This window comes from Lates calcarifer, linkage group LG12 (assembly GCF_001640805.2).
Source record: "Lates calcarifer isolate ASB-BC8 linkage group LG12, TLL_Latcal_v3, whole genome shotgun sequence".
NCBI classification, from domain to species: domain Eukaryota; kingdom Metazoa; phylum Chordata; class Actinopteri; family Centropomidae; genus Lates; species Lates calcarifer.
The window spans coordinates 14,176,477-14,195,108 of record NC_066844.1 but is presented as its reverse complement, the minus strand read 5'-3'; the positions used below and the strand labels follow the sequence as shown (position 1 = coordinate 14,195,108).

Sequence of the window (18,632 nt, the reverse complement as noted above, 5' to 3'; positions counted from 1 at the left end):
ATTTGATGACTAGTCATCAACAGTTATGAATACATTTCACTAAAAATTGACTGGACTCATTGACAGGTTGACAGGTCTCTCTAGAATCATGGCTGAAAAATCTCAAAGGAAAAGAAACATTAGCCAACAGTCTAATAGAATTAATAAGAGGAATGTCCTCCTGCCAGACAGACCTCCTACCATTTCAATATCCTGCTGATGGAAACAGTAGGTGTAAAACCACAGCAGTCCACTGAATGATGGCCTTGGGTTGGACATGTAAGGTGACGGCTTTATTGACAAGATAACACATTGAAATGGAAACCTTGGGAGGCTATTTCACCTAACCATCCTAAACGAAGCAATTCAATCCAAGCGGCAGACACAGAGCCAAGATATTTAACAGTTGGGCTGTGAATTCAAACAGTCTAGACTGGAGCAGTGTGACTGCTGAACCACCTGAGACTTCTGAAGAGACAAGAAAATGTGAGCATGATGTGCAGGGATTCTCTTCTTCCTTCGCCCATAGTTTATGTCTTCCACTTTGAGGGAAAGGAAATATCTCTTCTCTCCCAAGGGGGAACTGCATCATATACTCTTAAGCCAATTCTGGAGGTCTGTAAATCATGAATGCTCACATGCTCTGTCCTACAGGGTTCTGACATCGGACACTGCCTGATTTAGATCATAATTTTGTTGATACTGAGGGAAAGGTCCACAGCAACAAATAAAGAGGAGCTAAACACGTGACGGGTGATAAGTCTCTCTCCTGTTCGGTACCTGACCTAAATACTAGTCCCAGGAGGCATGTTCACTGCCTACAATAGGACAAGGGCCTTCAAGGGAAGCAGAGAATGTGCTCCCAACCTAGTTGTGCAGGGAAATGACCATGGAGTAAAGACGCAATCGAGAAAGTTGAGAAGCGAGAGATGGAGGAAGAAAAAAAAAATTCAGCGTGAAGAATTGATCAGGTGCAAAAAAAGAGCAAGCATACAAATTTAGATTTATGCCCTCTAAATCCACCATAGACCAGCATGAGAAATTAGCTGTCGGGCAGCTATACAGATAGAATGATACATGGAGGCCGTGAGCATTGTCTTTGAATATGAACTGCTGGGTTCTGGTGTGGCTCTAGAGGCTGTCTACGACTGCAAGCTCATTCCTGGAGAAAAGGATAAAGCTGAGAGCTAGCAGCCGGCACACTGTTCGTACTCCTCCAACTTAGCTACCATATTCCCCAAAGTCACACCCATACACACACACACACACACACACACACACACACACACACACACACACACACACCATCATGCCATCTTCCACAGCTGCCACAGCCGGAGCAGTGGAACAGTCATGGGCTAGCATGGCAAGCACAACAGTCTGTCATGGGTGTCACACAACAGATTATCCTTAGCTGTTGCGCAGCAGAAATGTGCAATTTGCATGTGAGAACACGCACATGCACGCATATGAAGACAATATACAGCTGAGGCCAAGACAGATTTGTCATGGACCAAGCTATAGTTGCTAAAAACAGATCATGGCTTCAGGAAAACATGGGCAGAACAAAGCTATGTGATTTGCAATAAAAGCTATCCTGACAGGGCAGTGACGACTTGGCTCCTGGGGATCTTGCGTCTTCATAACTGCTAGGAAAAGGTTCAGGTTCGACAACCATCTCTCATTTGTTTGTATGACAATAAACTCTCAGTCGCCATACATCCCATTTCCTCAAAAAAAAAAAGAAAAGAAAAAGAAAATAGTTTCTGCTTGATCAGCTTTTGGGTTTCAGATACTGTCTGTTCCTCTCTCTGTCTCTACTTGACTCTTTTCTCTCTCTTTGCCTTTTCGTTCCCCTTGCTATTGATCAGAGAGTTGCTCTAAAATGCAGTAGTATATTCTATTCTTGTAATTATTACCGAGTAAAACATTAGAACACTCTTTTAAAACACTATGGGTCATTTAGGTACAAGTTGATAGAGCCAATAAGTGTTACATATTTCAACTGTAAAAATGCCCCAGGTCTCAGGCATGCTTTTCCGTAATGTCTTTCTACATAACACTACCTTGCCAGTAATACAGCTGGTCTGGACATTTCAACAAACTTCTCGGTAATGACTTGTAAAGTTATTTTAATACATTCTCAGAGAAAGGGGGAACATTTAAGAATCTTCTCACTCGAGCATGTCTAACTTTCCAAATTTGTCCTGGCTTGAAACAGCAGTGTAGTCCATCTACAGTACAGTGCCTCCTTAGTACATGCCATAGTTATGTATGTAAACTTAAAGGCAGTTCCACATTTTGGGAAACATGTTAAATAGTTTTCTTGCTGAAAGTTAGATAAGAAGATTGATACCATTCTCATGGTATCACTGGTTAGCTTAGTTTAACACAAGAACTGGTGAAAAAATGAGTTAACATGATATATCTTGTTTGTTAAATCTGTAAATGTGAAACAGGTATAAAACACACAATTATTTATTTTATTTATTTATATTTTATATGTATATGAATATTTGTTAGTCAGGTGCAGTAACTTCCCCTGCTGGTTGCCAGGCAAACATTGTTATTTTTATGCTTCATTTTTTGGACAGAGCCAGGCTAGCTGCTAATAGCTAACTGGCTGCTGGCTATAGCTTCATGTTGAACAGACAGATATGAGAGTGGTATCAATCTTCTCACCTTGCTCTTGGCAAAAAAATCAAAAAAGCATGTTTCCCCAAAATGTCAAACAAATCATTTAATGACCCACATTAAATGTGCAGTAGTTAGAGACTCATTTGCCCTTGCGAAATCCTAAAATCTCCAATTTCCTCTGTAAAGACAAACCCTCCAGTGAAAGAGCTTTATAAACATTCAATCTAGACAGTAAATGTGAAGCCATTAGCATGAGACTCAATCATTTCCAATTTACTGCCCCCTCTAGGAGTCCTTGGCAGGGATGGCTGCTCTGCAAACTGGCATGTGCCTTTCCTTCTCTATGGACATGTCTATGTTGTCATGCCCGTCCTTGTTCATTCACTAGTCTGTTCCACACATTTACAGCCTTATTCAGGCAATATCCTGAAAATCATCATCAGCGCCAACTGATGACGACTCTCCAACCCTCTTACTGAGCCACTCTGCAGTGCATGCCTGTGTCAACACTGACCTGACCAGTAAAGACAGAACCCTCATTTGTAAAGGCAAAGTGAGCCCATTTCCACTCAGAACCATTTCCTCTTCATTTAGGTGAAGTGGCCGCACACAGGAAAAGGCCACAGAGTTTTTGAGTGTGTATATCACTTTTACAATTGTTGTTGGACAAAACAAAGCAGCTTTTAGAACCACAGGCAAGGGGTGTGTCAGTGAGATAAAGAGACAAGTATCAGTGGATTGAACAGGCATGGCACTTTTCATTCTTGAGATTAGTTCAAGAGCAACAGTAGCCTCACGCATCAGGTCCTTATCACTCTGAGGCTCTATTTTAAACCAGTGAGACAGAAAGAGATTCCTCTGGAGAGGCTAATAGTCTCACACACAGTCACAGACATTCCTGCATGGTGATCTGATCTGCCCACCATTAGGCTGCCCCCCCCCAGTGGCCCTTACACACACAAAAAACAGACAGTTTTGTTTAAGACATCTTGAAAGAAAATGGCAACTACAGCGGTGGAACTGTGTGGGTGTCAATCACATTACAGTACAGTGTATGGGCCATACGATGGGAGTGGGCTGCCATATGTGTGTGTGTGTGTGTGTGTGTGTGTGTATTTGTAGTACACTCTTGGCTCTTGGCAGGTGCTGCAGTAGAAACAACAGACCCTGCAGTCGACTGTTCTCTACTTAATATTTCAGATGTGATCATACATGACAGGAACCTGAGAATGAATATGTCTGAGATAAATCCAGTCATGTCATTTTTGTACTTTTTCTTCGCCATTCGATACTTAGTGTCAAAATGATTAACTACACAAAGAAGAGATTTGGTTTCTGTCAAAAAACAGGGTGTAACAGAAGTTCTTGGCTAAGGATGTGTTAGTAATACTAATCTTTTTTGGGGAAAAAAGTACTATTTCATTGTTTAAAAATATCTTTCATGTCACTGACTGACACAAGCTTTTGTTTTTGCTGTTATAAACAAATGGTCATAACATGACATAAAATAGATCTCTGTGCACAGGAAGGATGCTAAGAATTGCTAAAACAATTAATCAATTATCTGATGGTATTCTAAAAAAATTCCCAATTATTCTCCAGTTCTAGTTTCTTCAGTGAGAGGATTGGTGCTTTTCCTTGTCATACATGATAGTAACTATATATCTTTGGGTTTTGGACTCTTGGTCAGACAAAACCAGAAATTGGAAGACATCATATTGGACCTTTTTCTGACATTTTATAGATGAAAATGTTAATCAATCAGTTAAGCTGTTTGACGTAATATGGCAGTGACAGCCACCTTGGCTGAACTGACAAACACAGGAAGACCTACAGAAAAATCCTACAGTAAAAGACATCACCGTATTGGGAGCATGTTTGATTGACAAGGCAGGTGTAAAGATCTTTGTACTAACGGAGCTCGTCGAAGTGCGTCTCCATGCCGTCAGCCCCGGGCACCGAGCAGATGAGCCTGGCCTTCAGGAAGGTGCTCCACTTGTTGACCAGACAGCAGTGGCCCCCGTCATCATTCTGCATTTGAAACGGTAGAGTAGGCACAGAAGAGTTTCTCCATCATTCATTCACATTCACATCCTCCTCTGTCCTCTTATTGAAAACAAACCCATGTGGATCCACCCACCCACACATGCTATACAGTACATGCTGGTTTGCAAAGCCAGGAAGCTAAAAGGAGAAGGGTGTGTGTGGGGGGGTGAGATGGTAAACACTGTCTCCTCCTATTTAGACACTTCCATCTGTGGTGGAGTGAGGCCAGAATCCATCCCAGTAAGAAAGAGCTGAGACCAGTATGTGCTTCCAGAGCTACCATCTTTAGAGAATGTCACATTTTAATAAGAAATTACATATATTTTATATTTCATTTTAAAGGGAGGTCGTGCACTTTTGATGAATCCCAGTTTGGGAGTTGAAATGTTTTCATACTTTCCAGAGTAATTACAGTATAGGGCTGAGTGTGTTTTGGGTGTCGCACAGGGTACAGTGAATGGCAGTAAGAGTATCCAGATGTGTGGCGAAGTAAGAATGACAGGATCGGGGTCTCTGGAGACCGTGGCAGAGCCCGCTGAGAGGGGGATGAGTGTTTGTGTGCCGGGTCAGCGGCTGACCCCCTCAAATAAATACAACAGCGAACAGCTGAGGCGATGAGCACACGTACGCCACATATTCTCACTCACACCCGTATTCATATACCCGCTGTAATGTTCACACATGCACGCAGACCCTCACCTACATCATATAGACACTATGGGCTCCTAAAGATGCCCCACAAGCTTTCTGAGACATTTGTTATTGTTTGTTTTCATGCAGGCTTTCGTGGAGGAAACTAGTTTGACTGAGAAAGACTTTAAGAGTTGTTTTAAAAAAAAAAAAAAAAAAAAAAGGGCGGTGAGATTTTCTCTTCTCTATACACTAAAGATTCAAGTGTTTTAGGACTTCCAGGGAGAAGAGGTCAGGAGATCAGGGGGTCAGAGCTCAGAGGGCAATCTCACAGACAGAGGGATGCATTGTAGACAGGAAGGTTAAAGACACATGTGGATTCCAGCACGTCAGCGTTGGCCAAATACTAGTCCTGCACCCGTAAACATTCAAACACAGCGGGTGACACACCTCAGGAGACTCCAGCCTGTTTTTCATATCGATTCAGGTTTTCTTTTCATTATGTTTACACCCCAAAACAAACGCGCTCTGCACTGTGTACACACCAGACAGATGCGTCCTATACGGGACTGGGTCACAGGACTCTGTCCCATCTCGGAGGACTTCTCCCGGAAGAAGAAATACAGCTTGTCGTCATTTCTCTCCGCGCTGTCGGGGATGAGGTGCACACGGATGAAAGTGGGATCTGCGGGGTGAAGAGATGGTGAGATGTTTAGGTGGTGGGTGGATATGGGAAAATATCTGACTGAAATCATTTGGAAACTGTCAGCACTTCCTGTTTTGTTGATTGACTCTAAACATAAGCAAACACCAGAATCTTTCCATTTCAGCCATATATTTGGAACCCTGTTTGGACTGTATATTAAAAACGCATGCAAGAAAGCTGTATAAACTGGATGAAAGCCCTGCGTATCATTTACAGGCTAAATAGGACATTTACCATTCAACCATCTGGAGTTATACTGATCCGTTCGCATGGCAGTCTTTGTCCCCAAAGTACGGAAAATGGCAGAGTCTGTTCCCATAAAGTCAACATAGACCCCAGCGTACAGTTCACCATCTGAGAAAGAGAGAAAACAGTTCAGTTTAGTGAAATTCCTTGAATCTGACATTATTCCAGCACCACCCTTGGCACAAAATACCAAGGCTTTTGTTTCAAAAAGTATATTTAGAGCTGAATATCACATGACTCTTCATTCCACAATAGAGACACTCAGCGTAAAAAACAGCTACACATTAGTGGTCAGGATGATGTTATTGTCATCTCCTTGTTCATAATTGACATTTTCATACTTTATTTAGTTTCCTTAAAGTTCCTAGAAAAGAAATAAAGTGAAACTGTAGTTTGTTAAGACAGTTTCTGGAAAGGACTTTGTACTTTGTTATTAAATTCAGGGAGAATGGAATCAGTGTTCATTTGATTTGCTAAGCCCTGTCCCCCTTAGTAATGTTACTGTGCTTGTCAGACTTTCCAATCTACCATGGCACATGATGCAGTTTACAATGAAAATAGGCAATTTACCACATCTGTATCATACCAAATGCAATTTTTGAAACAATTAGTCTCCAATGCCACACACAAGGATTTTATAGTTGACTGTCACTAGCAGATTTTAATACCTGTGGCTAACTAGCATAACAGACAATAATTGCAAAAGTATGTAAGTGGTTGAGAAGCCAAGTCAAGTAAATTTTTATTCATATAGTGCCAAATTACAATAGTGTCCAGGTAACATGTTAATGTTTCAATCTAATTCATTTTAAAATGAGAAGTCTGTACGAAAGTTCTAAAGATGGGTACATAACATACATAGTAATGACCCATGAAAATAAGGAGAGGGATTGCACATTTATTGCAGGGTAGAGAAACTATAGCTAGCCCTGGTATTATAGTACAGTATTATAAATAAACTAGTTCCTGTTAAGATGTCATTCAAACAATTATGCCAAATAGTGATTAATAAAGTCAGTGCACAGCAGGTGAACTGAACAAAAAAATTTGTTTCCAACAATGAAATATATATTTTCTGGGCTTAAAACTGATCTCTATTAGTTACACCTGTCATTAAGATTTTCACATTTCGTTCAAGGAACTTCCTGTGGAAACAATAGCCAGTAAATCTCTGCCAACTATATAACCACTATATCTTTTTCTGGCTCTCTCCATAAAAGCTAAAATAAATACATCGGATATTTACTGTACTACCTTTATTTTACTTGTAGTCTTAACTTATATTGTTCTTTCCTTGGAGGAAATCATTACAGGACACATAAAAAATATATCACCACAAGAACCAGTGGTCAAACTTCCTCCAGCTGCCCTCACACGCACTCCACAACAACATAAAATATGAGCACATCCATGTGTGCAGACTGACAAATGTACACAACAGCCTTGTTAAGCCACAGGAAGGCAAGGTGCTGGTCCTCCAGCTGCTGTCAGGGCCCCAGTGGAGAGCAGGTGTGACTGTCAGAGCTCTAAGGGATGGCGTTAAGAGACAGCAGGAGGTAAAGCAAAGGAAACAAAAAACACTGTCCTCCCAGCATTATATTCAATGTCATGGTCCTAAGCAGCGCTATATGGAGATTGATGGTATGTCATTAAAATGTCCACGGATGATAGGATGTCTAATGTGGTGGAGAGCTGAGCAGTTTGTGGTCAGTGGTAAATCTATTGTTGTGGTGCAGGGTTCTTAATCCTTATCAACACTAACAACAGTGTCCCTTGTATGATGCTAACTGGTGGAGGTGGGGGGTAAATCCATCTTGGATGACAGCACTGGTTCCATACTGGTCAGCTGGCATTGCGCTAATGTGGGAAAGCAGTGCCAGTGATTTACACCCACTGTCTCACCCCGCAGAGAGATCGCCTTTCACTGGTGGCAACTGTGGGGTCTGAACCTGACTAAGTGACCTTGGGCAGAGGGACAGAGGACACTGCCTTCATGAGTACTACAACAGATGATAAGTTACAATTTCCCACACTGAATCATGGCACATCTTATTTTACTGAAGCAGGATGGATAGATAGTGAATGAAAATTGAGATACAGTCAATCACCTTATTTATTTTTGGTCCAGTGACTTTCCTTGAATATACCATGATGATGGTGGAGTGCTCTATCTAACATGTACTCAGGCTTTGTCTTTAATTTGCCACCTGTAAATATGATGATTTGTGAGTATATGGAGTATTATTTCACCATTAAAACATATGGAAACACTTTAAGGGCTTTATGGGAAATAAGACTGTATGAACCCTGGTAAATGTGGGAATAAAAGACATATTTACTTTTCAAACAGTAATATCAGCACTAAAAAGTTTTCTCAACATGTCCTACGTATTTTGATTGGAAGCCAATAATTCCCTGGTGGAAGATTCACATATTAATAGACACATGCTATTGTGCCTATCTCCTCCCTAACAAGGAAAAATTCCTTCAGATTTAATGATTAGGCTGATTAGACCAAGCAGCTCACTGTGGGAAACAGGGCGCAGAATGTAAAAGGACACTTGGCTTGACCTTTTTTGACAAAAAAAAAAACATAAATTGTGAGCAGAGTGAAGGTCATATAAAGAATCAGGAGATAAAAGATGAAGAATTCATAAGGGATGAGACTGCCGTTATGACCGCTGCTATGAAGACCTTAAATGAGCTGGGCTAGACTGTGCCCATGCCTGTGTCCTCAAGTGACCAAACGCAGATGATACTCACTGATCAAAGCTGACACGCTGTTGAGCTTCGGGTCATAGGAGCACTTTCCCTTCCCAGATTCCACTCTGCCCGGCTCCAAATGGAAGATTTCTTCCTGAAATGGAAAAATCATATGGAGATAGCAATAAATTCAGCACTCTTCATCTTGTCACTGTGATTCCCATGTGGAGGGTAAATGAGGCAGCGTATGTGCTCCCTCTGACTCCTGTGGGACCTATACGGCCTGATGGGGGTTGAAGTATTAGAATAATGAGCGTGCGTTCATACAGAAAAATACATGCGGGAAAAGCGAGGAATTTCTAATCCATCTCCATGCCACTCTGCTGCGGAAAACAGCGTATCGTGAGCCGCTTCTCCCAGCATAATAAGCTGCATGCCAAATATCTCTCAGCTTCTTGGTGCCTATGGCTGTGCAGGCCTACTGCTGACACCTGTAATCCAGCACAGTGAAAACAAGCCCGGGATGGAGGCTGGATGACTGATGCTCACAGCTCATGGCATCACTGCACGCAAGCACTGATAGGTGATTGGCAGGAATTTGCGTATGAGAGAAGGGGAAAATGAATCAGTGGCATGCGATGACATGTCCTGTAGCCCCGCCTCACAGACCAGAGCATGTACAATCGCCATTTTTCACTCCCGACGGGGACAGAGATGGAGACATCCCTGTCACTGTCCATCAGCACTAAAGCAGGGGAGAGAATATGGCACTATGCCAAACTCACTTCACTGGATCATACACGCACCCCTGCGCAATTCCCTACTCATCTTTGATTAAAATCACCACTTACACAAATAAGAAGGTGCTGGCAGCTCACTCCCAGCCATGCCAGATGTTGACGTGTAAAAAAAGGTCACAAACATTTATGTGTACCAGAGGGAAACTGTGCCCTGCACATGTTTTTACAACCCTGCTGTAAAACATGACCCTTCAGAAAAGTTGCAACATATCTAAAAAAAAAAATCAGACAAGAAAAAAAAGTTGCAACATTTTCAAAGTGTCCCACTTCACCTAAAGCCCTTACGTCCTTTAAAAGTGCCTTTTTGTGTTTCAAAGTGCTTGGAGAGCTCAAACAGTGGAGACATGTTCAAGTATGCGGCTCTTTTATTTCCTTTGCTGCACAGCTAGTTGGCTACAGATGGCTGGTGTTTGCTCTGGGCTAACAGAGCCTGCTGTGGGAGTGGGTCAGATGCTGACTAGTCCTGCCGCCTCTGTGGGAGAGACTGCACCACATTCCTACAGAAGGTGGAGGGGCTCGGTGGGTTGAAGCACTGATGGGTGGGACATCCTGCATTGTCTAAGATAAGCGGGATGGATGATTCGGCTATCTGTGGTTCATGTTCCTTGAAATATATGCTAAATTAAAATGAATATGTCATGCATTGAGCAGGAATGAGAGCCGTTTTAATTAAATCTGTGCCTAGCAAAAGTCAACAGAATTTTAAGAAGCCATTTCCACTTGATAACCCAGCTCTCATGCAAAATATGGCATTTAGCACAAACACAAAGCACAAAAAGGACAATGAACGGATAAGAAAGGGTGCTCAGACAATGAGGCTTACATAAAGAAAGTGAATGAAACACATGAGAAAATAACATGGAATTAAATGCATTTCCACATGACACAAAAAAGATTGTGCACGGACTGGAAAAGGTGCATGCTAAATGTTACGGAGATAAACAAACGATGGCCAAGTTAATGATGGTGTTGACAAATGTGCTCAGACACAAAGAGAGGGAGCATGCTGCTGGTGACCACGAGCCCAGGCAGTATTGCAGGGCTGCGGTGCAGACAGGGCCCACATCGCACCTTTAGTCCGAGTGTCTCGTGCACCGCGCTGGGTTCAGCTGCGCGGCTAGCCCTTCCTCTGGCCTGGGCCATCTGTAGATACATGGACGTCTAAAACAGGAGACAGCAACAACAGTCTGGATGTTACGCCACTGGTGAGGAAGGAGCAAGGACCTTCCTAACCCTCCTCGAAGGATTGCTTGAGTCTGTCTTGACTTCAAGACATGGTGAAAAACTCCCCAAACCAATACTACAGAAATTAATAAAATGCAAGTGCATGAGGAAAATGTATGTGTGCGCAAGATTGTGCAGGGAATGTGTGTCACTTTATTTAACCAGATGGTGGAAAAGGCAACAATAATAGTTCTCTATCCTGTGGTTGTGTCAATAAAAGCTCTCACAGTATGCTACATATATTCCCTTCAAAGCTGCTGCCAAAGCAAAACATTTAACAATTACAGTTTACAAATGAAACAAGGCTCATACTTGAAGCACTAGAGAGCTTACCCTGAGATCATACCCTACAGTGGTTTAATTAAATGGCAATAATTTATCTGAATGTTGGATCAGTAATGACAAAAAAAAAGCTTCCTGAGTCAGGACATGCGTGTGCATGCATCTGTGCAGAGTGTATCATTCCATGTTTTTGCAATCATGGCTAACTCCCCGGCCCAGCTGAGAAAGGTGCTCATGGGGGGGACGACTCAGACCTGTCTGTTCAGTGTGACGGAGAAAATAACAGCCCTCTCATTAATGGACTAGAACTGGAACATTCCATCGGCACCCCATAATGGGAGCTCCCACTCCCAATTACCCAAACATCTCACATGGTAGAGGCTGGCGGGTGGCCTGGTTGGATGCATGAAGGGGGCAGATGGATAGGTGACTGGATGAATGGAAGCCCTTCGTTAGAAAGGGGTCATGTAGGAACCGTATGTAACAAGGGGCTCATGGAAGCTACGCTCGCTGCTGCACGCTCGCTGCTGCACGCTCGCTGCTGCACGTTCTCTGCGCTGTTTTGTGATCTCCAGGGAGAGTCCGGCGGGAAATTTACTTTTTATTTATCCCTTTTTTAAAAGTCCCCTCGTCATCATTAGGGAACAAGTGTGATATTTAAAGAAGCGTGAGGTGTTAAAGGGGTGTATGGCGAGGTAGTGATGCCTGGCTTGGTTTAGGAAATTCAAGAGGTCCCATTAAGGGCTGAGACTGAACAGAGTAGCTTTAACAGCTCACTGGGGACGACAGCTGTGTGCTGGTGAGGCTGTGCTGGCTGCTTTGCCAGATGCAGAGACATGGTACCATGAGCAGGCTTAATGATGGAGGAAAACCACTGCAAGGTGAACCTAATGTAAGGTGGATGGAGAGTGAGTGGTTGGGTGAGGGAAAGAAAAAGAGAGGCCGAGCTATGCTGCTATTCATGATGCAGGTGGAGGAAGATGCCGAGAGATCACCTTCTTGGCCTGTGCATTTATCAAGTCTTCAATCCTAACCTGAGGTTTGCGTCCACGATTGACAAACGTGCAGACTGGATTGTAAGCTCCTGTCCCACAGATATACAGCTGAGTCCGATTCCATGGCTCGATCAGACGGATGAAGTTTGCACACTCCTCCTGGAAAACACAAAGACTGTAGTAAATTAACTTGCAATAAACGTCCAATAGGCACATTCATAGCCTCATTTTACTGGTACACCTCCTACAGATTTACCGAAAGCTAAGCCTGACTGACTCTCATTTAAAAATATACCAGTAACACTGTGCCTCTAAATATACTCAGACAATATATCAAACTATCAGCCAGTGGTGTTGTGCTCCCACCCTGGCCTGGCAGTGAGGAGGATGGTGAGATTGACTGGGCTTCTCAGCTCCAATCCATTCCTGTCTATTTGGCTAGACAGAAGGGAACCAGCGTTTTTACTGGGCCAAGTCTGAACCCCACAGGTGAGTGCTATTTAAACAGGTTCCTTGAATTAGTATATATAGGCACAGTGGAGGTAGCTGTATGCTTTGAATGCAATGCATTTGAAAATGTGTATATTTAATTTTTTCAAGCTATCAAGTTGATGGAAATCATCGCAGCTGCACGACGCTGCCGAGGTTGAGCATGCTGTCAACACGCATACTTACATTGGCGTCCTTCCCACTCACAAGGCACTCCATCCTTCTTCGTTCGGACACTGGCCAGTGGATCTGCAAGGGGGGAACAGAGGACATTTTATGGTTACAGCCCAGCCCGTCATACATCATTGGTATTTATGAGATTTTGGGGCTAAAACTGCAAAAGGGATATCCACCCAGGCTAATATTAGTCCTTTTAGGATTGTCATAACCCAATTACAGTGTTTTAATAACCCCCCCAAAAAATCACTCCAATAAAAACTAAATGTGAGCTAACCAAAATGGCTGCTGCTGGGGCAGTAGAACAGAACATATTGCCCTGGGGGCAGCTGCTTTGAGCACTGAGGTAAAAGCGCTTGCTTCATCCCAGCGTAACAGCCCATTTAAGGGGCTAGAGTCAGAGTTAAAGGGAGATGGAGAATGGGAATGGTCTTACGATATGTGGGTCCTTGTTGATATCATGGAGATCCAGGGACAGGATGTGGTCCTTGCTGCCAACGTACATGCGGTCATGGTCTTCATCCATACGTAGGATCCGGTAATCGGACGTGTTGAGGAGGTAGGCGAAGTGATGAGCGGTACCGGTTGATCTCAGCTCTGTTTGGAGACAGAAACATATCCATTAATGACAGCTGTGGTGCACATGCACATTTTCCCCCACACATGCATGCACAACTGACACATTCCTCATGCCACTCCTGCATACCCGTGTGGAGTTATCTGATGGTTTTCCACCAACACGGCTGTAACTTAACACCGCACATTAGAGACAAGTGCTACTGAGTGTCTGTCACACTGTGTTGATGGCTTAATACCTCCTGAGTGGATCAGAAGATCTAGAAAGTCTCTCATCATCGGCTGTCTGTTACTTCCGTGCAGAAGTCAGGATGAACAGACAGTATGACAGTTAGATATAATGTTTATTACGAAATCATTCCATATATACGGTAAAGTGCACATACTGAGTTCAGATGGATTTAAACTCCTCCATCCCCGTTTGGACACAACTCTCTGAAGGTCAGAGGAGTATATGCCTCTGGTAGCACAATGCAGTCAACACGTCCCCTCATGTTGAGAGTAACCTAATCTTCCTCCAGCTCTGTGTTGGAGTGTTTGTTTGATATGTTCTTCTTGGTTCAGCAGCTATGTACAGGCAGGGCAATGAGGCCACTGCTAAGACAGCAAAGGCCCCATGCCACGCCATAGACAAACACACTCCCCCACTATCTATAGGGGAGAGGCATTAGAGGGTGGCATTCACATATTGTTGGACAAACACCGAGGGTTTCAGCTCAAACAGCAGGAAAGTCCAGTTTCACTGTTTAGTTTTATTCTACAGCCAACAGACCACAGAGAGCTGAAACAGGGAACCACACTTTGAGGTTACCCCGAGTTCTTTTGTGTTGATTTAGCAGCCAAAAATGTGGCAGAGAGAAACCAGAAGATAAACTGTCAAATACAGTTAGCTTTGTTTGACTGTTTACATTTGATATATCAGAACAGGGGTTGTGCCAGTATATAACTCAAGGAAGGAAGTGTGAAATGTAGTCAACGTGGGGTGTCAAACCTTCAATTCAACACCACAGACTTTTAAAAATAGGTATCGTCTCGAGATTTGAAAATGTTTCAGACAGTTGATAAATAACCACTAATCTTTTGTGAGCTCTGTGCGTGCAGTCATATTCAGTGTGTGTTTGAAGTTACAGAGAAACATTCCTGTGAGGTTGTTAGGTGGTTTTCTGAGGAAGAGGCCAGGACACTAAAGCATGCAAAGCCATCAACATGTCCACCATTGGGCCTTAAAATAAACACCATCTAGAGACCTTTTTAAACAGTCTCCCTATGGAATCTGATATTACCAGTCTTTCCAGCCAGATCTAAATTTAACACGGGGTTACGTCAATAAGCAAAGATTAATAGCATTAGATTTGCTATATTTGTACAGTTTGATTTAATAACTGTGCCCACCAGAGGAATGTTTACAGGTCAGCAGAATGATTGACAGCTGTCAGAGCCCAGTGCAGAGGAGCTGCAACATGTGGTCAGGCCCTGTGATTATTTGTGTTGGAGGCTTAAGTTGAATGATGAGTCCCAGTACACTCTGGACTGTGTTTATGTGTGTGTGTGCGTGTGTATGTGTGGATAGAGGGCAACACACAGGACCGGATAAGAACGTATTGTACACACACACACAAATATTTCGAGGGCCAGTCGAAGCCCTTCCTGAAGCAGGTTGTCAGCGACTCTTCAGTGTGTGTTTGTTGTCGGAGAGAAGCTGGATGGGACCATCTGTCAGCCGAAGAAGGAACGCGAACAATGCGTAGCAACAACACACACCTATACAAAGCTGCACATCAAGAAAAAAACATGTAATCTAATCCCACAATCATCTGATAATACACAGATAGTCTTGTCTGAGTATTCTCCCCATGTGTCCAAATTCTACATCACTGTAAAAACATGGCTCACTGTAATCAACTCTAATGGAATGTCTTCACAGCTAATCCACCATATCTAATTGTAATGTGGCCTACATCACAGAGAGCTATGCATGTTAGATGATGGTGTTGTTGAAGAATTCACACATACAGCACTCCCCTTGCTCTGTCATTATGACAGTGCTGAAGTATTTTCAACAATTTAAGACTTTTTAGGGCTCTGTAGAGGCTAAGGCTACACAGGATTTACATTTGGAGCTCCTGCCAAAGTCTAAATGCCACTGGGCCTTCTGATATGAAAGTGTTGAAACTTCTCACCGTGGATTAAGAAAAGAGAAAAAAAGGTGTTCAAGCAAGTAGACATCATTCCCTATTCTGTCAGCCTTTCTCAGCTCAGTCCCAAAGTCAGCCTTCGCCTCAGGCAGGGGCACATGGCATTGTGCTCGTATGAAATGTTGATGGAAGACGCATAATAGAAGCAGACTGAGCTCGGCTGCCACACTGCTGTGGAGGTCAAGCCGCCTGCGGAAACCAGCCCAGCAGGTCCCTGGACTGAGGCTGGTGCCAGGCAAACACCCAGTCACAATCAGCTTGGACAGACATGCAGAGAGACTGAGCTGCTCAAGGATGAAGCTGAGGAGAGGCTCCTGTGTTGTTTATGCTGAAAAGATTAAAGAGGACTTTTTGGGGTTGTGTTAAAACGTGTGGTGATTCCCAAAAGGAAGCACAAGAAGGTTTTGGCTTTGTTTTTTTGTCAGTAACACATATGAAGAGCTGGCACTACGCTTCAAATAACCAAAAACAAAGGGTAGTTAAATTTGGAAAACATCACTGAGCTATTCAACCAGTCACATTTTATTGAGCTCAGACACGATTGAAGTGTGCACTAAATCCACTGTTTCCCAGACACAGCTACATACTCGCAGTAGGAGATTACAATTTCAAACAGGAAAGGCTCAGAAAGGCTGAACTACTGTGCTCTTTGTCAGCCACATTAGGGCATGACAGCATTTTCCGCACACACAGACTTATCCTGGAGATTTAGAGGCTGGGAGCAGTGTACAAGTGTGTCTATTAGAGCCAGATAAACTCTTAAAGTAGCCCATTACTGCGTGCACGGTTTAGGTTCACTCTGGGGGGTCTGCGCACACACAGCGGGGGCTTTGTTTCGGGACTGCACTGCTTCCCCCCCAGTGGAATGGCAATGGCTCTATTAGAGGTGAAAGTAAACCGGTGAGGGAACCTGATCCTCGCACTCAATGTCTCTCCCTTTACTCATTCACTTACTTTCTTATCCTAGCACGCCTGCACTTGCAGGGAAATAAGAATAAGTCAGTGTATGAGATCTCTCTTTTTTTTCTTGTTTTCCATCTTTGTCCTTGTGCACATTAGTGCATGTCATAGTGTGCAGAAAATAATGTAATTACAGAGGAGCTGGAGCTCAGACCTCTAAGTCCACTAGCAAGAGGCAATACGGTCCATTCTCCTCAGTCTGCTGAACTCAGACAATCTTCTCCTCTCTCCCACCATCTCAAGGTGCCGCTGGTTCCCACAACTCAACACTCTGCACTGGCTGCAGGAAAGGTTTGTGCCAGACAGGGAGCTGAGTAAGATGAGTCTTGAACACGCTCTAGTTTAATGTTAGCAATCAGAGCCAACTGCTCAATGCTGTGCAGGGCTACAGATCGCACACGTTTGTGAGACACAAAGCCAGCACAGCTCCTCACATGATGTGCAGGGAAGATAAAATAACCAGTTGTTGAAAGTAAAATAAGCACTGTACTGTACAAGTTATTTAAACTAACCTGCAAAAAAAAACATCAGCTACCTGGGGCCCCTTGTCATGTTTCAGATGTAAAATTGTTGTTAACAGTTTTCCCAAAGAGATGTTTACTTTATTATTAACAGAGGCTTAAAGAGGTAAAAATTAATCAATATTTTACAAAGAACAGAAAAAAATGTTTCTGATTAATGTGCTGAGCCATTCATCAATAACAAATCAATAATCCTACAGGGTTTTGCAAAGCCAAATTAAGCCGCAAGCAACAACATTGAGGTTTAGATCCAAGTGCATTTGTACTACTGATGAGCATATTTTGTAATGGTGGTGGTTACTGAGTTTTAGTCATTAATGATAAATGATATCCATCCACTATACCCATCCATTATATTAACCTACATATCCCCTGCAAGGCCATTAGGGGGCTGGAGCCAATCCCAGTTGATTCAATGTCAAATTGACTGACTGGCCCAAAAAACTCTCTCACTGGCCAATGTTTATAGTTTCGAAACACTGATTCTCTACACCAACTTAAAAGATAATAGGTTGGGGGTCTTTTCATAGTCTTGAGCATACATGTACATACAATACATGTAGAGATCCTTCTAGGGAATAATTATGAGACTCTCTATGGACCTAAACTCTTAAAAAAAAGTTCTTAATCCTCACAGACACCATGCCTAAAAGTCTTACATACAACATTACTACCTGGCTGTAGCACCTTAAATGCTCACAGTTTAAAGTTGAGAGGTCAGTTGTTGGATATCTCCACCTGTGTGCAGAACTGCAAAATCTCAACAAAAAATATGGTGTTTGTATGAAAAAAATACTGATTGTCTAAGCAGGGAAGTCTAGTCTATCCAGTAGCACTGAAAATGGGCCAACAGTAAAGCAAGGAGCCAAATAGCTAAAAGTACACAGATGGTTTATTTTATTTATTGGCCTACATCTTTCATTGCATTTATTTGATGCATTTCTTGAGACAGAGTTCTTCATTCAGTGTATGAGAATAGTTTGGTAAATGCAGCACTGTTCTCCAGTGCACATACTAACTTCATACATTGGTGTTTGCAGTGGGTTTCATGCTAAACCCTCGGCTGCTGCAGTGGAGCTGGTCAGTGGTCTGTAGTACAATATAATGGTTGAACTGGGAGGTGCTGGCTGTGGTCCACCATCCTATTGCAGCCCCTTGCTCAGACCATTATAAATAAGAATGTATTCTTGTAAGCTTGCCTGGTTAAATGAGGTATAGAAACATAGAGGAGAGACATGCCTCACTGTCAGATGGAGCCAGCCCTCCTCCTCCTGAGAGAATACTTGGCTGCTGACGGTGATCTCCGGGGCTGCAGGCCTGCATGTTATAGCATATCTCTCCATCTTAAATTAATAGCCAACGGGCCGAGTTTACTTTGGAAATATGTTTGGACAGGAAAAGTTCACTGGCATGCCGTGCACTCTCAAGATCAGATCTCCAGAAATAAGAAAGCCTCACCGGCTAAT

General features: G+C 43.0%; 1 protein-coding gene across 1 annotated transcript in view; it reads right to left on the bottom strand.

Moving 5' to 3' along the window:
* Window positions 1–18,632, bottom strand: part of sema3fb (sema domain, immunoglobulin domain (Ig), short basic domain, secreted, (semaphorin) 3Fb) — a 59,426-nt gene that overhangs the window by 9,478 nt on the left and 31,316 nt on the right. Inside the window, 8 exon segments of the mRNA XM_051074520.1 lie at window positions 4,533–4,647; window positions 5,838–5,977; window positions 6,233–6,352; window positions 9,008–9,101; window positions 10,819–10,908; window positions 12,288–12,407; window positions 12,924–12,986; window positions 13,351–13,511. Coding sequence (XP_050930477.1) covers window positions 4,533–4,647; window positions 5,838–5,977; window positions 6,233–6,352; window positions 9,008–9,101; window positions 10,819–10,908; window positions 12,288–12,407; window positions 12,924–12,986; window positions 13,351–13,511 — 903 coding nt within the window.